This window comes from Podarcis liolepis, assembly GCF_965112155.1.
Source record: "Podarcis liolepis genome assembly, chromosome: 17".
In the NCBI taxonomy this organism is placed as follows: Eukaryota; Metazoa; Chordata; class Lepidosauria; order Squamata; family Lacertidae; genus Podarcis; species Podarcis liolepis.
The window spans coordinates 20720202-20745994 of record NC_139571.1 but is presented as its reverse complement, the minus strand read 5'-3'; the positions used below and the strand labels follow the sequence as shown (position 1 = coordinate 20745994).

Below are 25793 nucleotides of genomic sequence, written 5' to 3'. Positions count from 1 at the left end.
CGCCCGGGCGCCTCCATCCAATCACGAGCGGCGAGGGTGGGGCTGTGCTCACAGCGCCTGCGCCGTTGTCTCCAGGGCGTGGGGGAAAACGAACGAAAACAAACCAGGCATCGAGTTGGACAGCTTTGTCTAAGAACGTCTCGCGAGGCGGAAGGGGGAAGGACCCCCGCGCTCGCGCCGAAATTCAAGCGCGGGGAAGAAGAAACCGCCGCCGCCTCAGGTAAGTTTTCTTCTAAAGGAGAAGGAATACACAGAAATACGGAGGAGCCTGAATACACAGAAATTACCTCACGCCGAATGTGTAATAATAATAATAATAACAATAAGTGCAACTTGAAAACGGCCGCCTCGTGTTTGCGCGCGCGCACACGGCGTGTGTGCCTGTGTCGTGTGAACTGCGGAGGGACATCCGTGTCGGGCGACCCTCGTGACGCGCGTCTATGAAGGGCGCTCCGGCGTGTGACAGGGTTGCAGAGTAAACCAAGTAAGGGAACGGATGCGGGGATTTGTCCTGCTGCGATCAGCCCTGTCTTTAATTTAATACAAAAATAAATAAAAAACTAACTGGCCGTTTCTGTCCCAGATAACTCGGTTCTGTGTCCCGCCCGCCCCCCCCCCCACGGGTGTAGCGCAGGGCCCCCAAACCAATCAAAATCAATACAAACCTGAGGTTCTGCCCACCCAATAAAAGTCCTGGCTACGCCCATCCTGCCCCCCCCCAAAAATAAATCCTGACTATGCCTATCCTGCCCCCCAAAATAAATCCTGGCTACATCCATGCTGCCCCACCAAATAAATTCTGGCTATGCCTATGCTGCTCCCTCAAATAATAGGTCCTGGCTACACCCATGCTGCCCCTCCAAATAATCCTGGCTACGCCCATCCTGCCCCCTAAAATAAATCCTGGCTACATCTATGCTGCCCCCCAATAAATTCTGGCTATACCCATTCTCCCCCCCCCTAATAACTCCTGGCTACATTATTCTTATTGTTATTATTGGATTTATATACCGCCCTATACCTGGAAGTCTTGGGGCTGCCCCTCCCCCGCAAAATGATAACTCCTGGCTGCCCCCCCAAAATAACTCCTGACTACATTATTAGTAGTACTTACTGAATTTATATACCGCCTTATACCTGGAAGTCTCAGGGCTGCCCCCCCCCCCCCATAAGAACTCCTGGCTACATCAATGTTGTCACTCCAAATAATAAATCCTGGCTTTGCCTATGCTGCCCCCCCCAAAAAAAAATCCTAGCTACGGTGGCATGGCTGGTTGGTTCTCATTTATGAGTGCCACCTCTGTGGCTTGGATTGAAGCTGCAATCCTAAGCACACCTAAGATAGAGAAAGAGTGTGTAGCTCGGTTGGAGCGTTGCGCTGACAACACCAAGGTTGCAGGTTCTGTCCTTGGATGGGACAGCTGCATATTCCTGCACTGGAGGGGGTTGGACTAGATGATCCTCAGGGTCCCTTCCAACTCTCTGATTGTATGGGATGAGAACGTCTGCCTGAGAACCCAAACACCCATGAAATGCGGCAAAGCACCAGCAGATCTGCGACACCTCAGCGCAGAACAAAAACGATTTCTCTTGAATTGCGGCACTTGGGGCTTGGGTACAAATGGCAACGATCCATAGGCCCACAGTTTCCTGTGATAGGCAGCTGTTTGAGGCATTTCACCTCAAACTGGCTTCGGTCAGACTTGGAACCTGCAGTGCAGCCTCTGCACAGGTGACAGCTTCATTAAATGTTATTGTTGTATTTATTAGATTTATATACCACCCTTCATAAAATCTCATGGCAGTTCACAGAATAAAATACAGGATAAAAATAAGTACCGATAAATCAAAACAGCAAAACAATAATCCCTGAGGTGGCTCAGCAGCAAGGAAACCTATTGGATAATGAGCATCCTCTGAGGATGTCCCTACCCCGCTCTCTAGTACATAGAGAGCAACGTAAAAATGCTTTTTGAAAGGCAGGGAAACCAACCTTGCTGCATAAATCTCAAATTAGTTGTAGTGTGTGTTGATTTCTCCTGTGCAACATTACTGTAAAGTTAAGTCCCAGTGTGGTTGCAATGCTTGCCATCTCATGCTTGTCACTTGCTGCATTGTGCCCAATAGATTCTTACTTTATTTATTTCATAAAATTTATACACTGCTTGATTGTGAAAAAGGTAAAAACAATAAATTAAAGAAAAATGGGAAATATACAGAAAGTTAAAATACTAAAGCCGATTAGAATTCACTGTTACTTCAGATTTCTAAGCATCTGGGTAGGATCCATAAAGTATGCATGTTTGTAACTCACAGAATTATGACTTAAAATACAATTATTAATCAAATGCTTTCTTTCACAGCTTAAACAGTAGGTTTGCTTGGAATCTCCAGGGAGAGCAATCAAAATGTACGTAAAATCAATTGTGCTCGAGGGGTTTAAGTCTTACGCTCAACGGACAGAAGTGAATGACTTTGACCCATTGTTCAATGCTATTACTGGCTTAAATGGAAGTGGCAAATCAAACATCCTGGACTCCATCTGTTTCTTATTGGGCATTACCAATCTATCACAGGTGAGTGCCTTAGACATCTACTGGCATCAATATTTCCATTCCTTATTCTTTGGTGAGCTTAAAGTGTTTGTAACAAATGCTAGAATATTACGCATTCTTCTGATTAGAGGAAAACTAAACAAATAATTGCCTATTTTACTGTGGTGGAATGGTGATGACTCGGCATACACTGAGTGCAGAATTTCAGGCAGGGAATCTCTTCCAGCCCACTCTGGGGATTCAACTCTTGGACCTTCTACATACAAAGCAGATGCTCTGTCACTAAACTACAACCCTGCCCACTGACAGTGCAATCGGAAGGAAAACAAAGACAGGCAGGGTATTTTGTCCTTAACCTGTCTTTACTCCATGTATAACTAAACACAGAATTTTGTACTGATTATAATTATGACTAGCTAGGGGTACAAATCCATTCTGGCAGCAGCACTTACTGAAACTTGTCCTGTATGTTTGCCTATGAACTGTTTGAGATAGAACCTAAAACTCAATTCTAATTTGCACTTGTGGCAGTTCAGGTTGTTTGTGGATCACTCACTTAAAACTATACAAATATTGGCTGGATTCTTCAGTAAAATTACAGCACCAATAGACATAATTTCCAGTCACATCTGATTTTTTTGTATTCCAATTCACTGTGGGAGTTAGGACAAATACTCATTGGAATTATCCAACATGCAATGCTAAACCATTTTATAGACTTTTTTTGAGCAATATATAAAACTTCCCACAAATTTCATCATAAGATTGATTTTTTTTAAAAAAAAAGTGTGATTCTCTCCTTAATCTTGTGTAAACATTGTGAATGATGGCCAAAACAGTTAACTTCCAAGTAAGTGTTTTAGACACAACCCTGTAGCCTAAGCATGCACTTTTGTTATCAATTGAAAATTATTGCCCTTTTAATGTTTTTCAGGTGCGAGCTTCTAACTTGCAAGATCTGGTTTACAAAAATGGCCAAGCTGGGATTACCAAGGCTACAGTATCAATCACTTTTGATAATTTTGACAAGAAGCAGAGTCCATTCGGGTTTGAGATTCATGATGAGATTACAGTCACAAGGCAGGTGAGCAATAGTTAGGCTCTGTAAAGGTATATTCTGAAATCCATTGTTTATTTGTTTTTGGCATATGTAGCTGCACGTGCCAAGCAGTCTAGATGCTTGAATACTGTAACATTAGACTAGAAGCAAAATTATGCTTTGTTACATAATGAACCCTTGTTTCTTCTCAAGGTGGTGATTGGAGGCAGAAATAAATATCTAATCAATGGTGTGAATGCAAATAATGCTCGAGTACAAGATCTCTTCTGCTCTGTTGGACTGAATGTCAATAATCCTCACTTTCTTATTATGCAGGTAAGCATATATTGTTATAAATATAATCACTTATCTTCTCGTTGTCTTGGTTTTTTTAGCAGGCAGGAACTCAGTCTTTAAAAAAATAACTAGGGTGCAGTCCTAAGGCTAGATCTGTTGGGATGAGCATGATTAGGGTCCAGCAGGTCTCCAGCTGTTTTTTTTTTAAATGGAATGGGATCTTGCAGATTCTGAGGAAGTCCTCTCTGGGCTGCATGTTTTATTATTATTATTGTGGTTAATCACCTTTTACACAGTTGTCTCAAGGCAATATACAATAGAAGCAGTAAAGGCCCCAGTTAACACAAAAAACGGCTAATACATTAAAGGTAAATCTAAAATAATGCAAAATAGTTATGGAATCAACCAGTTAATGAATTTAATGAATTGATGTGTCCTCTGCCAGGGACTCTCAATCTTTCCAGTTCTTAATTCTTGTATGGACTGACGATGACACTGCTTGGTTCAGAATACTATTCTTGCCTGTAACTTCGTGCATTCCACCTCCACTTCCCTGAAATCTGCCCAATATTTGCTATTTTTAGGTCAGTGGTTCTTTGACACAAACATTAAAAGTCTGCTATGTATCTTGATGCTAATAAGTAATAAAAATGAGATCTTAAAATTACATGAGATGTTACTGATTGATTTTCATTCTGTATTAGGGACGGATTACCAAAGTTCTGAATATGAAGCCTCCAGAGGTATGAATGCTGGAGCTTTTTCATTAGTGTTTCCTTTATTCATTTTGGAATATTGAGATTGCAATAACAGTTTTTTGTTCTAGATTTTGGCTATGATTGAAGAAGCAGCTGGCACTAGGATGTATGAATGCAAGAAAATAGCTGCTCAGAAAACCATTGAGAAAAAAGAGGCAAAACTTAAAGAAATTTGCACGGTACGAAATTTTTATAATAGATTTTTATTTATTTTGGGAAGCTTGCTTTTTAGATATGGATGGCTGCTAAAGTTCCTCAAGGCATACATTAAGAGGAATGAAATGAGCTTTGACTCTGGTCCTGTCTGTCTGTTTCCTTAATGACCGATTTAGTTTTATTTACTCTTCCATTTTTAATTTAATTTTTCAAAGTCCATTGCAGATGTCCCATCCACTGAAAGTATGATGGGAGCATTTGGGAAATTCAAAATTGTTCATTCTGTACTTTGTTCACAGATTTTGGAGGAAGAAATCACACCCACCTTGCAGAAACTGAAAGAGGTATTTCCCGTTTAAAATGAAAAAAGTGTTTTACATTGCAAACCAAGGCATGTTTAGAGGTAAAGGACCCCTGACAGTTAAGTCCAGTCGCAAACAACTCTGGGGTTGCGGTGCTCATCTCCCTTTACTGACCGAGGGAGCTGGAGTTCGTACACAGACAGTTTTTCCAGGTCATGTGGCCAGCATGACTAAGCCACTTCTGGCAAAACCAGAGCAGCGCACAGAAATGCCATTTACCTTCCCGACGGAACGGTACCTATTTATTTACTTGCAGTTTGACATGCTTTCGAACTACTAGGTTGGCAGGAGCTGAGACCAAACAACAGGAGCTCACCCTGTTGCGGGGATTCGAACCGCCGACCTTCTGTTCGGCAAGCCCAGAGGCTCAGTGGTTTACACCACAGTGCCAACCGCGTCCTTAGTCTTAGAAGTAAATCCCACTGAGGCTTTCTCTTAGCTGTGTTTAGGATTGCAGCTTGAAGCTTTTTTTTATTCAAAGCTTGAAGTGAAGTTATGCTGAATTAACCTGCTGAGAAGGCTGACTAGTTAATTTGCACGAGACTTTCACTACAGATGTGTTAAGGTGTTCACCTGAACATGCAAGGTTTTAAGCTGTCGATGGTGGCAGGACTCCTCTTTAGGTCTACAGTTATGTGAAAATACACAGATGACTTCAAATTATGTTTGGTACCCACACTGTAATGTAGTTCAGTTGGTTAAAGCATGGTGTTGATAACGCCAAGGGCTCAGGTTTGATCTTAATATGACACAGCCGCATATTCCTGCATTGCATGGGCTTGGACTAGATGATTCTCAAGATCCCTTCCAACTCTACAATTCTGATTCCATGAAGATTTATAGTGTGTTCTCAAAATGCCTATTGTTTACATTCATATACTTTTAATTACCATAAATAGTCCATGGATGTAGTTGTGTTTTTAGCCTTGTGCAGAGAGCAGGGCAATAAATCAGATTCATTTCAGAATGCAATTTCATGTGAAGGCCTGGAAATGAGACGATATGGTAGACCTTTCCTTGACGTGAACTAGTTTGCAAACTGCATCACTTTCTTACTACAGTGGTACCTCAGGTTGCATACGCTTCAGGTTACAGACTCCACTAACCCAGAAATAGTGCTTCAGGTTAAGAACTTTGCTTCAGGATGAGAACAGAAATCGGGCTCGGGCGGCGCGGCAGCAGCAGGAGGCCCCATTAGCTAAAGTGGTGCTTCAGGTTAAGAACAGTTTCAGGTTAAGTACGGGCCTCCGGAACAAATTAAGTACTTAACCTGAGGTACCACTGTATTCATAATGGTTTTAGTGAACGTGCTTCATTTTTCTTGTTTTCCTCTGAAATTCTTACATTCTCATACATTGCAGAAATATATTATTGGAATCCAGTAATTTGTAGGTTTTTTAAAAATAGAACTTCTGTTTAAATAAATGTGTTGGCCATGTTTTCTAATCTAATTACGCTCTTTCATCATAGCTATTATTTCTGGTTATAGCTTATATTTCTGCTTGTCCTTTCCAGGAACGATCCTCCTACTTGGAATACCAAAAGGTCATGAGAGAGATTGAACACCTAAGCCATCTGTACGTTGCATATCAGTTTGTGTTAGCTGAAGAAACCAAGGCACGTGCTGGTGATGTGCTAAAGGAAATGGAAGGGAACATTGTAAAAGTCCAGGAAGAGATGGTTGAGAATGAGAAGAAAGTGAAGGAACTTGGTGCAGAAATAGCCGAAATGGAAAAGAAAAGGGATAAAGTAAGACCAACTAAACTGCTGCCGTTATTTCTTGTATTAAGCACATTTTTAAAAAGTTCTTTGTGTCTTGATTAAACAGAGAATTCCAACATGTGAAGTACATTATATTGACCATTTCCATATCACTTGGAAATTACATTTAAAGGCATATGCTTGATAAGAAACCTGCACTATTTGGTTAACTGAATAACTCAGATGTTGTACATCAGAAGTAGAGCTTTTGGTATGAGTTCCCTGACGGCCTTTCCACTGAAGGTATCTTAGATAACTGGGATTAAAGAAATTGGATGGTTGAATTTGAGGCAAGAGGGTATCAAGATAAGAATCCTTTTTATAGTCTTGGTGCTTATAGGAGACATAGAAAATAATTTTGCACAATTTTTTCAGCGAATCCTGTCCTAAAGCATGGTGCTGTGAACACTGTTTGGCTATAAATGGAACCATTGGTATACAGCAAAGTATGCACTTGTTTATAGCACAGTTAGTACCGAGATATTGACCAAGCAAAGCTGTTAGTATCAAATAATACATTTTTTAAAAAATACATCTCTTAGGGGGGTGGGAATTTGATGGCCCTCTGAGAATAAAAGTTGCTGATTACCCCCAAACACAGCCTATTACTTTCCCATTCCTTTCTACTTTCTGACAGTATATCTACTATCCATACCAGACAAACTTTCTAAAAAGAGATTGCAGTGGAAATGCGGAAGAATTGTAATCAAGGAGAGGAGGTGTAGGTGGCCTTGTCCAATTAACCCTTCATTTAATGCTGACTTAAGTGCTTGCAGAAACACTCTTATTGTTGGAGATGGCCCAGCTGTGGGTTGATTGCTGGCCTGGATCATGGGATTCCCAGACCCAGGTGAAGGTAGTGCTATAATCATGTCAGGTACAGGTAGCTGAGTCATTAAGTGTCTCCTGCATGGAGCAGGAAAAAAAAAACATAGAGCTTGAGCAAGGAAGGGGGAGCATTGAAGCAGACCTACACTGTTGCAGGTCTTGCATCGCTGTCTGGACCGAGATCCAGTGTTAGAAACTCAGATATACAGTGGTACCTCAGGTTACATACGCTTCAGGTTACAGACTCCGCTAACCCAGAAATAGTGCTTCAGGTTAAGAATTTTGATTCAGGATGAGAACAGAAATTGCGTGGCAGCAGCAGAAGGCCCCATTAGCTAAAGTGGTGCGTCAGGTTAAGAACAGTTTCAGGTTAAGAACGGACCTCCGGAACGAATTAAGTACTTAACCCGAGGTACCGCTGTATAAGCTAATCACCAAATGGTACCTTAAACCTAGGTTATGGTTACCACAGGGGAATGTCTAGGTACACCTCTTTTTTTTCTTCTTTCTTTTTTTCTTTTTTATTTTTTTGCTGTGGAAATTATTTTTCATTTCATTTTTATACCACATATTTTAAAGGAAAAAAATTCAAAGCGGTTTACAGCACATTAAAACATCAAATAAAACAATCCAGAATAAAACAAATTCAAGCTTCAAGGAAAATAATTCAGATCCTTCTCTAAGTGACATTTTGCTTTCCCCATATTTATTTATTTATTTATTTATCTACTCTACTACCGCTGGGGCTCCCTATAGCAGGAAGTGGGGATTCTGTCATCTAGTATTTTGCCTGGTAAAAAGCAAGGAGTTATTGGTTGTTTGGTTAGTATTCTATGTTAAGGCTTTATTATTGTTTGCTTGTCTATCGTGCAAAGGAGGAATTGTTTAATTGTTGGAGGGGTTCTGTACCCTTGTGTGCATGTGAAGCCATTTTGCTTCATAAAATTCAGCCTTTCTCCACTGGCGGTCTGCATTTGCTTCAGAGATCTTTAACAAAGAACCATTTTGCCTCTTCTCAGCACACTTGCAAATACACAAAACACACAAGTTAATGATTGAGACTTTAAAATATTTGCAGGAATTTAGTGGTGTACTCCATTCACTAGAAGAAGCTCTTGCAGAAGTTCAGAGAACAGATACTAAAGTGCAAAGCACGCTTGACATCAAAAAGCAAAACTTGCAAAGTGAAGAAGAAAAGCGTAAAGGGCTTGTTAAATGCATGGAAGAGGTAAGCAAAGAACACTTTGTTAAATTATACACTCTTGTCTTCTCCTTCCCCTTACATTCTCATGTGCACCCCCAATCTGTTTACTCTCGTACATTTTGGTAATATGCATTATGTACTTCTACAAGTACTTGTGTTATAGAAATATATCTTAACATTTATAAAAGTAACATAAGGGAGCTGGGACTGCTTCATGATTGCAGATATTGTGTCCCACAGAGGCAGGGCACTAGGCTGGGAATCAAACAGTGCAATCCTGCACATGTTCAGTTGTATTTGTTTCCTTAAAAGGCTGTTGCCCTGTGATCAATTACAATTCCCCATTGAAACCAGTAGGACTTATGCACAGGTACTTTGAAGATGGGGGTCAGGGTCTTGTCAATCACAAATTCTGCCTTGGTGCCCTACCAAAATTTGTGGACAAATTGTGCAATTCTTTGGATCCTGGCCATGTAAGATTAAATGTGACTGATGTAGATTTGGTAGGATAAATGCCTTTAAAAAAAAAAAAGTTTGATGAACTTTTTCTGGTCAATTGCATCTAATTTTTGTGGGCTTCTGTGTGCTTACAATTTGTATACAATTTTACATTTTCTTGTAGGACTCTAAAGCTTTAGTCTCGAAGGAAAAAGAGGTAAATAAGATTACAGATGCACTGAGTGCTCTACAGGAGGCAAATAATAAAGAGATGGAGGCTTTGACTGCAGCCCAGCAGCACTTCAATGCTGTATCAGCTGGTCTGTCCAGCAATGAAGATGGGGAAGATGCTACTTTTGCTGGACAGATAATGGCTTGCAAAAACGATATGAGCAAAGCAGAAACAGAAGCAAAACGAGTAAGAATCTGTCTTTGCATCTTTTGGAGAGGGTGGGAATCCTTAGCCCAGGCTTCCTCAACCTCAGCCCTCTAGATGTTTTTGGTTTACAACTCCCATGATCCCTGACTAGCAGGTCCAGTGGTCAGGGATGATGGGAATTGTAATCTCCAAACATGGAGGGCCCAGGTTGAGGAAACCTGCCTTAGCCTTTAAAATGACAAATAGATTGTGTTATGAACGTATGTAGGATTGCAACTTAGGAGGGCAGTGACTTCCTATGAAGGCAAAAGCAACAGTAAACAAGCATCTTGCATTCACCTCTGCTAGTGACAGAGGTGACTTTTTCTTAAAAGCCAATTCCTACTTCGAGCACTTTTCTAATCTAACTCATTTTGGAAAATACTATTCTGGAGTGCAGATGCTAAATAATTTGAGTAGATGTAGATGTATGGCAGATAGAGAAGCAAAAGTACCTCTTTTATTTTTCTTTTATCTTACTGCCTTTTAGCATTTTTCAATTCTTGATAGCTGTTTATCAATATTACTCATATGTAGGGTTAAATATTGGAAGATTTATATTAGGGATAAATGAGGATGTGTATTGGAAGGTGATGGACAGAAGATAAAGGGGCCTATTTAAGAGACAGGTGTGGAAGGCTAAGAAAGGGTGATGCTCTCCTAGGTAAGAGCTAGGATAAAATAAAATCGTGATAGAGGCCTAGACAGACAGACAGACAGACAGACAGACAGACAGACAGATAGATAGATAGATTGTAGGATATGTTGAAAAGTTAACAAAACTGAAAGAGAGGAAAATACCTTTCTCCCTTTTGGAAAACAGTGCAAACTAAACACCTCCTGAAAAGTAGAAGCATGTGAACATAGGGGGCAGAAATCAAACTTCTGCATATGCTGTTATATGATAGTGAAGTTAAATGTTACAAATATTTCATATCCTACTGTGGAGAAAGTCTCCTTATCAGGCAAAATATATTGTCTTATCCCTATTCTTCACTCTGGGCCTGCCATCACATTTTTTGTTAAAGCAATGTAATGGAACAACTGCTTTTTTAAGCAGATTATAATCAATCACTTTATTTGCCTGCCACCTAAACACTCCAGCCCAATCATGCATATGTCTTGGCCATAAGCTTCACTGATGCTTCTGAGTAAAGCTTGTGTATGTTTGCAGCCTATATTTAGTGGTTCTAGTGTAAAAAGCCTGACTAATAACTTCATGTTCATGGCAAGGCGAGAGAATGCTTCCATATAAGCAAGGTTCCTAGACTTTTGAATTTTCCTTGCAGGCTCAGATGAAGCTGAAACATGCTCAACAAGAACTAAAGACCAAACAAGCTGAAGTGAAAAAAATGGATGCTGGCTACAAGAAAGATCAAGACACCTTTGAAGCTGTCAAAAGGCAGAAAGAGAAACTAGAAAATGAAATGAAGAAACTCAACTATGAAGGTTAGCTTAGGACTAGGTGATTGAATGGCGAAAACGGTTGCGAGTAGAAGGAATGAGGAAACAATTTATGGAGGTGTGAATCTAGAAGTTAATGTCTGGATACTACTGAGAAAGGAGGTAGCACAGAATTGCTTGTGAAATTCAGCAAGGCTTTTGCTTGTCATGCACAGGTGTGTATTTAAGAAACTGCTATCCAGCAGACTTTGGGTGAACAGCCAAAGTTGGACAAGATGTGAGCCAGACATAGAAGAGTGCAGGCTTGCTAATGTTCATGCACATGCGTTAGCACATGCTAACATGTGCCATGAGTTTAAAATGCAGTCACATGGGACATGGGCCACCTACGTCTTGTGCCTATGTTTAAAATCCCACCTAGTAATTTGTGGCACCTAAATCAATGCTCCTACCAGTTTTGCACATTTTGCGTGTTGTGTAGTATTATTTTAGTTAGATATGGGCTGTGCATTTCCTCCTAAACAGCTTCATTTTGAAGTTACGTAAACTGGGTTCTTTTATTAATTTCTTGGTGGTTCTAGAGAAAAAAGAAGAGACCCTCTTGGAAAAACAAAGGGAGTTGTCCCGCGTGGTTAACCGCTTGAGAGAGTCCTATGAAAAGTTAATGAGCAAGTTCCCCAACCTACGCTTTGAGTACAGGTAAAACCACAGACTCATCTGTTCCATTAAAATGTCCTATTTTCAAACATGGAAGCTGAGAAAAAATATTCTGATTTTGGATAGAATTGCAGTGCTTCAGTCTGGAAGCTATTAATTAGTCAAGAACATTATTTATATACTTCTTTTAGTAGCACATTTGTTGCATTATGCCTTCCCCTCTTTTTCCTTTGTTTTTTTTATCTGAAGTTTTAATAAAAGCTTTCAACATACAATAAAAATTAATCTAAATAAAGGGGGAGGGGAGACCAAAGAAGGTAGGAGGGAAAAGGGGAAAAAATACAATAAAGAGCGCTCTATCAGCGGTCAGATTTAATCCTTACCACCCACAAAAGGGGGTGGATCTTCCCAGCTCTCACCTGGGAGCTTCCATTTCTTCTAGCCTCCCACCCTGGGAGTTCTTCCCTTCCCTGCCTCTCCCACAGGGTCCTTCATCAGTCATTCATCACCTTCCTCCTCAACCCAACATAGAGGACATCAAAGAACAAAATATAACCTAAACAAACTCAAGCAAACAAAAATAGACAAAAGCTAAAGATCATTAAAAGATCATAAAAAGAGATAAACGAAAGAAGTGGAAAGGACTTCCAATGCTCCATCTGCCCGTTATGTATATTACGGTATAATATACGTTATGTATATTATGTATATTATATAAATACATAATATTATGTATATTAAAATATTAAAATTGGCTGATTGTTAATAGGCAATTAGATCACCACGGGTGTAATGAATTCCAATTTCAAAAAGAATTAAAAGACGGTAGGTTTTGCTAACCTGATGTCTTAAGGACTATTATGCAGAGTCTCTGAGATGTTCCTCCACATCCAATAACAATTCTTTGTCTCCATGTGACGAATGACTGCTTTCAGAGGTAAGTGAGGTTCATGCCAATTAATCTCCCTATCTTCAAAGGGAGAGTGTGATGCCAGGATTCGTTCTGGCTATCGTAAATCATTGCATAATTATCTCTGTTGTCAAAGCATCGATAGCGAGTCATCCATCCCCCCTCCCCCCCCAGCTTTATGCAATACATTTGAATTGACTGAATAGCAGCAGCCAAATTACGACTGATGGTTGTTGTTCATTTTAAGAGATCCAGAAAAGAACTGGAACCGAGATCAAGTGAAAGGCCTTGTTGCATCTCTGATTACGGTGAAAGATATCTCTACAGCAACAGCACTAGAAGTAGTTGCTGGGGGTCGACTCTACAACGTTGTGGTGGACACCGAGGTATGTTGTTCTCAGTAGGATAAATTAAAAGAAAATATCCAGGCTTTTGAAAGGGGTTTTCTACACAAAAGACCCTAGATGTGGCAGCAGGTATACACTAGACAGCAAAGTGCTGCCAGTCCTAGCACTCAACAATGTACCTGCATGAGGCACCTGTTTGAAATTGGATCTGTCTCATTCACAAACTTTATGGCCTTATTCATATCTTAAGACTCGGATGCACAACTAGAGCTTGTCTAACGTGAGCTTCATACAGTTTGAAACATAAGCTAGGTGTGAGTTAGAAATTAAACCTATAAAGCTTTTCTACCTTTCAGAAGTTGTAATTTATTACAGCTGCAATCTGTTATTAACTCAGCACCAGCTATGAGTTAAATGGGTTAGTATGTAAGTGTGATTTTTTGTTTTTGTTTTCTTCTGTTAGCTTACTGGGAAAAAATTGCTAGAAAAGGGCGAACTGAAGCGTCGCTATACCATTATTCCACTGAACAAAATTTCAGCAAGGTTTGTTGAGAAAGAAGCTATCAGAGCGGCTAAAACCTTGGTATGTACTTAAATAATTTTACGGAATTTTTTCCAGTATGCTACTGGTGAATTATTTCACTTTATAACACACACTACATGCTCATTAGTTTTCTTATGATATGATTTACACTTCTATGTTCTGTATACAATGGTACCTCAGTTTTTGTACATCTCCATTAATGAACATTTTGGTTTCTGAATGCCATAAACCCGGAAGTAAATGCTTCGGATTTTGAACACGCCTCGGAAGTTGAACATGCCACGCGACTTCCGTATTGAGTTTTCGGTTTTCTAATGTTTTGGAACTCAGAACAGTTTTCTGGAACAGATTACATTTGAAAACCGAGGTACCACTGTTTATACCAAATGCTTCTTTTATAGGCTGTGAATTTGGGATAGATGATTTTGCGGACTTCTGGACTTCTTAGGTCAGGCACGTCCGAAATCTGTTTTGGGATTTGGGAGCCTAATCCGGCCTGCTGGTCGGTTTAATCTGGCCCCTGTGGCAGTTTATTTCTTGGGGTAAAATCCTTTAAAAAAAAAAAAAGAATGTTCACTTCATCAAATCTGGCCCTCTTTGAAAAAGGTTTGGACACCCCTGTCGTAGGTGGTCTCTGTCTGAGCAGTGGGTTGGTGAGAAATCACGGGGCAACCATCACAATTCAATCAATATATCTGTTATACAGTCATTCAGACAGAAACAGCTGGGGGGAGTGAGCTTCTAGACTGGCTTCCCAGGAGAGGTGAGGTGGTGGGCAGCTCGGCACAGTGTAAATGCATCAATAAGAGTTCAGGCTGCTTCTGCTGCTGCTTCTCCATGGCACCAATCCCCCTGCTGCCTTGTTTCCCTCCCTCCTCATAAGCACCAATGACCTACCTACCAGGAAGCTAGCAAAATGATTTTTCCCCCCGGTGACCCACTTCTGGATTGAATGAATAGGGGAGAGCAAGTCGTTGAGTCTCACTGTTTCTAGTGCTATTTGTTCTCTTTTTCTCTGCCGTGTTAATTCTTTTTTCTTTTGGACGTTAGGTTGGTGAAGACAGTGTCCACCTGGCCCTTAGTCTGGTGGGATATGAATCTGAAATTCAAAAGGCAATGGAATACGTTTTTGGAGGCACGCTGGTTTGCGATAACATGGACAATGCCAAGAGAGTTACCTTTGACAAAAGGATAATGACAAAAACGGTCACCCTTGATGGAGATACCTTTGATCCTCAAGGCACTCTGAGTGGAGGTAATTGCTGCCTTTTATTTCATATTGCACAGCTATAACTGATTTTTTGTTTTCTTTTTGTTTGGCTATACTGAATTTGGATTCATTTATTTGCTTGCTAAAGACTGCATTTCTAGTTTTATCCCTCTGTTATAATGGACAGGTGTGTTTGCGCACAAAGGTTCGTATAGTTAAAGCCATGGTTTTCCCAGTAGTGATGTATGGAAGTGAGAGCTGGACCATAAAGAAGGCTGATCGCTGAAGAATTGGTGCTTTTGAATTATGGTGCTGGAGGAGACTCTTGAGAGTCCCATGGACTGCAAGAAGATCAAACCTCTCCATTCTTAAGGAAATCAGCCCTGAGTGCTCACTGGAAGGACAGATCCTGAAGCTTAGGCTCCAATACTTTGGCCACCTCATGAGAGGAGAAGACTCCCTAGAAAAGACCCTGATGTTGGGAAAGATGGAGGGCATAAGGAGAAGGGGACGACAGAGGACAAGATGGTTGGACAGTGTTCTCGAAGCTACAAACATGAGCTTGACCAAACTGCGGGAGGCAGTGGAAGACAGGAGTGTGTGGTGTGCTCTGGTCCATAGGGTCATGAAGAGTTGGACACGACTAAACAACAAGAAGTGTTTGCACACACTGTTTACCCTGGCTTTTGACACTTGAGATGTTTATTTTCTGTGATTGTAAATTGTTTTAAAATGGTTTTTAATATTGTGCCTTAATTGTTGTAACCTGCCCTGGGACTTGAGCGTGAAGAGCCGGTAATAAATAATATTTTTAACAATACATGTGGATCACTTGATGCAGCATAACAAATTTCACCCTGCAGACAGAGCATTTGTGTCACCTGGCATTATTCCAAAGGCAAGCCTTTTCATCCAATTGAATTCATTGTAGACAGCTGTGGAGCGACTGGATTGTGCTTCTGTAGCTTATGTATTCATTGGTCTTCATTCAAGCAGTTTACGTCTTTCTTCTTTCATGAACCAGGCGCACGACCACAATCTGCTTCGGTTTTGTCCAAGCTTCAAGAAGTAAAAGATGTGCAACAGGAATTGAAAGCAAAGGAGGCTGAATTGCAGTCAATAGGAAAGGAATTAGAAAGTCTGCAGGGGACTGCTGAAAAGTATGTATTGTCAGTACTTACTTTTGTATAGAAACCTGAAGAAGTTTGCCTCACTTAAAGCAGTATGAATGTTTTATAATGCTGTATTTCACGGGAAGAATTCGGTCTTTTCCCCTAGATAAAAATCTGTGAATAAAAAACGATGTATAGAAGCTTAAACTACTACAAGCTGGCTTGTAGTAATGCTACTTCCGTACCAATTAAAGAGCACAGTTGACTAATTTTGTGTGACATCTGTACTACAGAAATATTACAATTATCACAAAACATTTGTTATGCTTGTTATATGATAAAATGAGAGGGACAGGAATGTGTACACTACCTTGAGTTCCTTGGAGGAAAAGTCAAGATGCAAATGCAGTTAAATAAAAAATCATTAGAAAGTATTGATACTATCCAGTTCAATTGCTTTTAAAGATACTTGTATATAAAATACTTGGGGACGCAGGTGGCTCTGTGGTCTAAACCACAGAGCCTAGGGCTTGTTGATCAGAAGGTTGGCGGTTCAAATCCCCGCGACGGGGTGAGCTCCCATTGCTCGGTCCATGCTCCTGCCCACCTGGCAGTTCAAAAGCACGTCAAAGTGCAAGTAGATAAATAGGTATTGCAAGGAGGTAAACGGCGTTTCCGTGCACTGCTCTGGTTCGCCAGAAGCGGCGTAGTCATGCTGGCCACATGACCCAGAAGCTGTCTGCAGGCAAACGCTGGCTCCCTTGGCCTATAGAGCGAGATGAGCGTGCAACCCCAGAGTCGTCCGCGACTGGACCTAACGGTCAGGGGTACCTTTACCTTTTATATAAAGGTTTTATATAAATATAAAATACTTGAGTGAAGCACTGGTTGTTGTTTGTAAAATGTTTAATTTTTTTAAGGTATCGTCAGCTGAAGCAGCAATGGGAGATCAAATCTGAAGAAGCAGAACTATTGCAAACCAAGTTGCAGCAAAGTTCCTATTACAAACAGCAGGAAGAATTGAATACATTGAAAAATACAATTGGTGAGAAGAAAACAGTGATAGCGTATTTTAACTGGCTGTATGTACTTTGGGTTAGAGTCTGCAAGCCGGTTGCTTAGCAAGGGAAATGACTTTTTAAAAATAATAATCGTTTTAAAAGGTAAATTAAGTCAATGTGGTAATTTGGTAACTTTGTATTTCTTGCCAGTGGTTAATGTTTATTTTTCTCCAAAGGAGAATTAGCCTCTTTAATCTCCAGTAGCTTTCTGCAAAGTGCATTCTACATTGAGTCACTGTTGCTTGACATCTGTGGTAGCCAGGCAAATCATTCAGATCAGATCCCAGCCTCACAAAGTGGCACAGGACTGGTATTGCTTCGGCAAGAGCTGGGCTGGCGTGATGGGCTCCGTTCACCCTCCATGCCCCCCCCCCATGGTGTGTGCACATACCTGCCCCGGGCGCCAGAAAACCACACTACACCACTTGCTGAGCCTTCGTCTTTATCAGTAGGCATTACAAGGCTGTCGTATTACTTTAAAGATGACATCATTTTTAACTTTGAAAATACGTCATGCTTTTACAAAAGGAACATTTCATTTTCTCTCGAAGTTTCCTTGGGGGAGGGGGGATTTTTTGCTTCGAACAGAATTGCTGTAGAATCTTTCTGCCCAGAAGTTTGTGATCAGCAGCCTCTTCCTTTTCAGAGGAAAGTGAGGAGACTTTAAAGAAAACAAAAGAGGTTCAGAAAAAAGCAGAGGAAAAGCTCAAAGTGCTGGAAAACAAAATGAAAAATGCCGAAGCAGAAAGGGAGAAAGAGTTGAAAAATGCCCAGCAGAAGCTTGATGGAGCCAAAAAAAAAGCTGATGCTTCCAGCAAAAAGATGAAAGAAAAAGAGCAGGTAAAACTTTTAACAACTGTGTAATGGTGCCCAAACATTTAAATAGTCTTGAAATTAACTGAAACTTGTGATTGTTCCTAAACTAAATAACTTTGTGGGGGAGGCACTTAGGTGGTCCTTAGAAGACAGTTGGATGTGGGAAAGCTTTCTACCGTCAGGAGAACCTTGGAAAACATTTGCCCAACCCACCTTGAGAGTCTAGTGTGCATAATTTCATTAGATTAATACCAAGCAAGTGCTATCCATGTAGCACAGATAATATGAATGCTTTGGCAGGAGCAAATCCCACTGCGTTCAGTGGGGCTTGCTTCCAAAAAACTGCAGCCTTAAGGGGTGTTGTTGTTTTTTTGTTTGCTTGCTTTGTTCAGGAAGCTGAAGCTCTAGCACTGGAACTTGAAGAGCTAAAACGGGAACAAAACTCTTATACGCAACAGATTGAGGCGGTGAATGAAGCTATAAAATTGTTCCAAGAGCAGATTGAGGTCATTTCAGCTGAGGTAGCAAAAAACAAGGTAAGTCTTATCATTCTGATTTAATGAAAGAAGCAACCTGACATGTCTTCTTGAACTCTCAAGCTTTAAGAAAAGAGGGGCTGATGAGTCAATACTCCAGAGTATCCTAAAATACTATGCTGGCAAGTCCCATTTTTGTGCTTGCCAAGTCCCTCTGTTGGCATTCCGTTTTGTCTCTTGAATCACATCTTGAGGGTGGGGACTTGCCCAGCAAGGGAGACTAGCTTTGCCTGTAAGGTGCCAGTTGATGATCCACATTCAAGATTCTTTAAATCTTGAGTGCTTTTTTGTTTTGTGTTTTAATACGTTAAAACGTACTACTTTAAATATTTCCAGCCCACATTTAATTTTAATCTGTGGAGAGATAATTGTCTCCTTTGCTGTTCAGGAATCCGTAAAGAACGCTCAAGAGGAACTGGCTAAGCAGAAAGCAGTGGTGATGGCCCAGGATAAAGAAATCAAAGCCAAATCTACAGAGGTTGTGAAATATAAAGAACAAAATAACAAGGCGCAGCTTAAGATCAAGGAGCTGGAACACAATGTCAGCAAACACAAGGAGGAGGCTTCTGATGCTTCTGCAAAGGTATGTTAACATATCTACTTCCTCGCCAGTGAGTAAGATCCCTACTTCTGATACTTTTAACTGTGTTTGAATTTAAAATATGCATATTGTGGGCAGAGATGAATTCTATGGGATGTAATGACTGCTGAGTGCATTGCTTGTTCATCTCCCATTACCATTGTTTGGCTTCCTTTCTCTATGTGGCTGCAAAAACATTGTGATCCTACTAGCAAATGCAAGATTAATATCCCAAACAGAAGCTTCCCTAACAGATTTCCTCCTCTCATTGCAAGATAAATTTTCGTACCAAAGATGAAACACAATATCAACGCTGAACCCAATAAGTTTTCTACCTGAAGTTTTTGAGGCTTCCCACATCACAGCTTGGAATTGCTGTGCTAAGAGTTATAGAAACCTTTTGGGGGGGGGGAGATGAATATTACTCTATAAAAGTTCTAAACTGTTTTTTGTTTTTTTTTAACAGGTTGCCAAAATGCTGAATGACTATGAATGGATAGCTTCAGAGAAAAACCTTTTTGGCCAACCAAACACAGCTTACGATTTCAAAACTAACAATCCAAAAGAAGCTGGCCAGAGACTTCAGAAATTGCAGGAAAAGAAAGAGAAGTTGGGCAGGAATGTCAACATGAGAGCTATGAACATGCTTACAGAGGCAGAAGAAAGAGTTAAGTCGCTCCCCCTTCCACTCCACTCTTTCCCCCTGCCACCTCCCAGTTACTGTGCACACAGCCGTACCATATCCTGCATTACCCTATCCTAATGTGGAAGCAGCGTGTTTAGATAGTGAACAACAAACTGGATAGCTTTAGATGCCTAACTATGCAGAAAGCGGCCAATATCTAACTTAACATGTCCTGTCAGCACGATGATTTTCATTTGTGCAGCGCTCCAGAGAGTTGAGAGAGCCCCTAGAGTAAATTTAGAGGGTATGTAGCAGAGGAGAGTGTCAAGGGCGGAGAGGAGTTTTCCATTGAGCAAGCAGAAATCCTTGTGCTGATGGAATGCTTTCGTTGGATACTGCCCAGTGTTTTTCTGTGTACTTCAAGCAAAAGACCTCCATAACATTCTTAAAAGAGTCATTCAGGCTTCCTGTTAATGAGCCATAATTATTAGCAGGTTTGTACCCAGCTGCCTAAAGCATTCAGATGCCTGGTGCCAGAATGGCCAGCCCAATATGATACGGAAAAATGCAGCCAATGGCAAGAGGGGCTGTGACATTGCTGCTAAGAGAGAACTTCTGTGACATCAGAGCAGGTCAGCCAATGGCAGCAAAAAAGGCAGTACAGGCAAAAGAGGCTGTTACTGGTTAGAAGGATTCTGCTTTTTGTTCCAAACTACCAGTGTAGTATCAAGCTTCTGCATCATTGGTTCATACTTCCACACTGCCAAATAAATACTGACAACTCCACAAAGCACTAAAGTCCCTGACCCTACAAGCACCTTCTTTACCTTGCTTTTGTGAAATTCTTCAAACACACACTAAAAATCAAAGAAAACTGCAAGTTCTACAACCTAATCTGCTCCATGCCAAGTCACATGATTTTCAATCTTGTCTGTTTCTAGTACAATGACTTGATGAAGAAGAAAAGAATTGTTGAGAATGACAAGTCTAAAATTCTTGCGACAATTGTGGAGCTTGACCAAAAGAAAAATGAAGCTTTAAATGTTGCCTGGCAGAAGGTAGGTCTCTTTAGTTTGATAACTTTTCTGTCCATGGGCTCAAGAATAAACTTAATTTCATGGGTCTTTTTTTAATGGATTAACCAAAATCCATTGTCCATTTAACTATTACTTGAGATGCACAAAAGTCCCATCAAGCAAAATGAGTGGCAAAAAAAAGACCTTTGTTGCCTATGGAATTGCTGTGTGCTAGAAATGGAAGCCATGATTCAGGTCTCGGTCTTAACTCAAAAGAACTTCTAAAAATATGATGGTTGCATTCAATTTCTCAGGTAAACAAAGACTTTGGCTCTATTTTCTCAACGCTTCTGCCTGGGTCCAATGCTATGCTGTCTCCTCCTGAAGGCCAAACTGTTCTAAATGGGCTCGAGTTCAAAGTTGCTTTGGGGAACACCTGGAAGGAAAATTTAACTGAATTAAGTGGGGGTCAAAGGTTAGTGTGATATATATATATTTATAAATGCAAATGTAGCACAAAATCAAAGACAACCATTAAATTGCCTTCTGTCCCTTTCCCATCCTTGTCCTATACCGCAGGGATATCCATTGTTTTTTATGATACATTGTTCTGTGTAATAGTCTGGATACTGACCTTGTTAAGTTTCATGAGTTCAGTGAAAAAATGGTGAGATGTTCTTAATACAGTGGACGCTCGGGTTGCGAACGTGATCCGTGTGGGAGGCATGTTCGCAACCCGCAGCACCATGTCTGCACACATGCAGGTTGCGATTCGGTGCTTCTGCACATACGCAAAGCACAATTTAGTTTTTTTGTGCATGCGCGAGCACTGAAACCCAGAAGTAACCCGTTCTGATACTTCCAGGTTTCGGCGCGTCCATAACCCGAAAACGCGCAACCTGAAGCATCTGTAACCTGAGGAATGACTGTAATAGGTGTCAGGGAACTGCCATCAGCTCAGAGGCGAGAGGTGGAAGGGCAGTTGTGTTACAGGGAGCCTCCGAAGATCTTGCGAAGCAGTTCTTCCTCTGGCGAGGAGGGAAGCCCCGCCTCCAGTGGGGAAGGGACGCAGAGATCAGAAGATGCTAGGGAGAGCCTCAACACCGAGCTTGAGCAAAGAGGAGGGGAGGCAAGTCCCCCTTTGCCAACGCCCACTCTACGCAGTAGGTTTGCGCTCAGAGAGGGGAGGAGAAGGGTGGGGGTCACACGACTGTTATGCTTGGGAAGGTATAAGGACCGCCCACTCCCAGATTCTGCTAGTGACTGAGCAGACATGGACTTGCGATGCTCTGCATTGTAAATAGTTTTGTACAGATAATAAAGCCTGGAAAAGACAGGTTGGAGTCTTGCCTGTTTGCTCTCGAGCAACCACATCAGCACATAACAATAGAAAATAATAAAAGAACAATAGGAGTTGGGTAGCTAAACTAAAATAGCTGCTGAGAAATCTGTCAGAAGGTTTAAAAACGCAACTGTGGGCTCGGCCTCCATTAAGCTAATAAATAGTTTTATATGTGTGGAAATGTCTATAGAGGTATAGCAATGGGGAAAGTACAGGCCTCAGCTATACTGTGGTCTGCAATTTCCGAGGCTCTTTATTCTGGTGTCTACAGTATGGGGAATGCAGAGTGGTGCGTGAACTTGGTTTTGGAGAAAAATACTGGCCAGAGGAGGGAGCAAACTGACAAATTTGACTAGCCCAAAATGAGCTCACCTGATTATTAGGTTCCTTGGGAATATTCACTTTCTTGGGAACAGGTCCACTTTGGAATCCTTGTGGGTGTGGCAAGGTGGTCCAAGGGCTGCTGACTCTCCTTCCCTAATTTGGAGAGACAGAGAAGATGGGATGCATACTAATGCTTACTTGCTGTTTACCAGTTAGTGCATAACCTGCACTCATTAAAATTGGTCCAATTGCTCTGGCTACCGATTAATTTCTGAGTTCAGTTCAAAGCAATGATTTTGTCTAGTAAAGTATAATGTAGCTCAGAACCCCAATACCTCAAGGGCTTCCTCTCCTCGTATGAACTTGCCCAAATCCTGCAGTCTTCTTCAGAGGCCCTTTCTCCGTGTGCTTCTCCTGAGGGAGGTACACAGGATGGGCACGTGGAACAGACCCTTTCAGTTTTGGCCCCTTCTCTGAAATGCTTTCCTCAATGAAGCATGCCAAGTATTGTCAATTTCAGTTTTTTGACAGCAGCTTAAGGCATTTTCACTCGGTCAGGTATACTCTTTTGTGGCTGGCTGATGATAAGACTTTATTGTGTTACTGGACGAGTATTTTAGATATTACATATCATAAAATGTTTTGAATCTTTTTGATGTTATTCATTTGTATTTTATCTTGCTAAGTTGTTTTGAGATTCTTTTAGTACAGTGACAAACAAATGTAGCAAGATTTAAACTGAAATCTTTGGTGCATCTAAACTGTTTATGCACTTGAGGTTTACATGATGTTGTTGTTTAACTCAAAATTTTCAAGACCTAGCTGTGTCACTTTGCATTACTCTCAAAGACAGAAGTATTGTGAAGTATTCATTAAGTACTTCTATTCCAGAAACCTAAAAAAAGAGTGTCCGTTATTGAAAACAGGGATACAGGTATTCACATATAAAACCTGGGTGTGTCTGGTTCTCTATTTTTGTTTTGCGTTTCAGGTCTCTTGTGGCTTTATCTTTGATATTAGCCATGCTTCTCTTCAAGCCAGCTCCAATTTACATCTTGGATGAGGTAGATGCAGCCCTTGATCTGTCACACACCCAGAATATTGGACAGATGCTTCGAACCCACTTCAGGCATTCCCAAGTAAGAAGCTGGTAACAATGAGTGTAATTTTCGCAGAGTATCTTCTGAACAAATGCTTCTGGGTCTTGGAAGGGTTCCAGTTCTCTCTCTTATCAGGTGTACTGTACATTTGTTCATATCTGTCTCGGTTGCTCGTTCTTTCTATAAAAGTAAGAGGAATAAATGGAGATTCCCACAGAATATTAAAAACACTATAAATCATCAAACATTAAAAACTTCCCTAAACAGGGCTGCCATCAGTTGTCTTCTAAAAGTCATATAGTTATTTATCTCCTTGAAATCTGGGAAGGACATTCCACAGGGCAAGTGTGACTACCGAGAAGGCCCTCTGCCTGGTTCCCTTAGCTTCACTTCTCGCAGTGAGGGAACTGCCAGGAGGTCCTCGGAGCTTGAACTGAAGGATAAAGTGCGAGATTGGCTACATTTTGCTCAGATCAGGGAGGCTTTTAACTTGGATAAAAAAAACAGGCTTCCAGGTGGAAAAATCGAAATTAGAAACAGAATTGTTAGAACCAAAAACTAAGGTACTTTCCAAAATGTATAACTTGCTGTTAAAATGGAACACTCAGGATGAAACGGTTAAATCAGCCATGATAAAATGGGCGCAAGACATTGGCTACAATATTATGTTCGCTGACTGGGAACGGTTATGGACCACCGGTGTGAAGTTCACGGCATGTAATGCCTTGAAAGAAAATATTATGAAAATGATATATAGGTGGTACATGACCCCAGTCAAGCTTGCAAAAATATATCACTTGCCAGACAATAAGTGTTGGCTGTTCATGAGAGGACTGCAGTTAGACACTGTTGCATTCCACCGATAACTTCATTTCATATTACAAAAGGAAGTTAACTGTTTCAAACGTATGCTTAACAATGTGCTTTTTCGGTTCCTAGTTCATTGTGGTATCGCTGAAGGATGGTATGTTCAACAATGCAAATGTGCTCTACAAGACAAAGTTTGTGGACGGCATTTCCACTGTGGCACGGTATACTCAGGCTCCAAATAGCGGCACAGCCAAGAGGGGAAAAGACAAAAACGAAGCGTCAAAGAGCAGAGGCAGCTGTCTAACAACATCTATTGCACCCGTTTGAAACGATATGATTATATTATACAAACCTGTCTTGTACCTAGTAGTGATGATATTTCATATTTTTTGGATGGAATTCAAGCTACTTTTTGCAGCTGCCAAACTGCTGGCTTTGGCTCAGTTTTATGTTTATATTTCTGAACTCCTATCATGGCAATTCATCAGCTTGAGGCAGCTTTAAATGGTAGTAAAATCTAGTAATGCATCATTCTTTTTCATTTAAATTCAAAAAAATTGTAAATATTTATTACTTCAATTCTCTTGTGGGCTAGTATATATACCTTTTAAGCACTGAGTAATTATTTTGTTTGCATTTCAGATACAGTAAACTCTGCATTGAAACTGAACTTACCTGTCTCAGTTTGATGATCAAATTATTCAACAGAGCAGGGGGAGCCAACATGGGTCACTTCAGAGGTTAAAGGGCTCCTGTAATTCCTGACCATTATTCATGCAGACTGGGAACTGATGGGAGTCCGATAAGTTCTGGAGGGCACTAGGTTGGCTACTCCTAAAACAGAGCTTAGCTTTGACCAAGAGTGGGAAAGAGGGAGGGTAAGAATGACATAAAAGATCGTCTGTAACACTTACTGCTCAAACAATGGTTAACTCTTGCTATCTCACTTTCTTTTTGTATAGTTAATGAAATGTTCATCTTTGATTTAATAAACCAGTTGGAACACAATGGTCTCTTTCTGCTTGTTGCTTCTGAGTTTACCACAGAAATTGGTAAAACAGACTTAGCATATTATTTTGCATATGATTAGCAAGGTTGTTTCAAAAAAAAATTACCATAATGGGCAGGTGTCTTAGACATAAGCAGGCAAGGAGGCAATCGGAAGACAGTAAAGTTCAGTTGGGTTGGAACTGCCAAATTCTGGTGTTAGATCCATTTAAAACTGATTCCTTCTCTAATCCTAGTTGTACAGGGAGGATGAACTGCCTTTCTATTCTCTGGCCTGGCCTTACTAATGGTTTTTGCAAACGTTTTTGCAAACGTCTCTGTGTACCCGGCACTCAGAGGTGCACTGCACCCCACAGGGATCCCTGTAGAAACATGCTCTCCCACAGCACACTGACCTGGCACCAAAATGGGCATTTCGCTAGCATATAACTGAATGCAGTTGATAGAATGATCCATCCAGAAAATGAGATGCTCAGTGTTGGGTAATGTGTGCAAATCCTAACAGTCTTTCATTTGAATCATTGTCTGTCTCTGAGGAGGGTGTTCCTTGCACAGTTCATAATCCTTCACAGAAA

At 40.8% G+C, this 25793-nt stretch overlaps 1 protein-coding gene across 4 annotated transcripts; it reads left to right on the top strand.

The window, feature by feature from the left end:
• Positions 1-99: 99 nt before the first annotated feature.
• Positions 100-25218, top strand: SMC2 (structural maintenance of chromosomes 2). Of its 4 annotated transcripts, none has more exons than XM_083481287.1 (25): positions 100-220; positions 2364-2576; positions 3490-3639; positions 3808-3930; positions 4596-4634; positions 4718-4828; positions 5105-5149; positions 6683-6916; positions 8835-8984; positions 9583-9816; positions 11106-11265; positions 11802-11919; positions 13035-13173; positions 13598-13717; positions 14729-14933; positions 15913-16048; positions 16921-17045; positions 17708-17901; positions 18270-18413; positions 18802-18996; positions 19460-19660; positions 20560-20676; positions 20949-21109; positions 23292-23439; positions 24340-25218. In XM_083481287.1, exons 2-25 carry the CDS (start codon positions 2409-2411, stop codon positions 24535-24537), a joined length of 3615 nt encoding a protein of 1204 aa, XP_083337413.1. In that variant the 5' UTR covers positions 100-220; positions 2364-2408; the 3' UTR covers positions 24538-25218. The 4 variants fall into 4 exon arrangements, with proteins under 4 accessions (XP_083337413.1, XP_083337416.1, XP_083337414.1 ...); XM_083481288.1 differs by having other exon boundaries at positions 169-484; XM_083481289.1 differs by lacking the exon at positions 100-220 and adding an exon at positions 281-301.
• Positions 25219-25793: the final 575 nt, after the last annotated feature.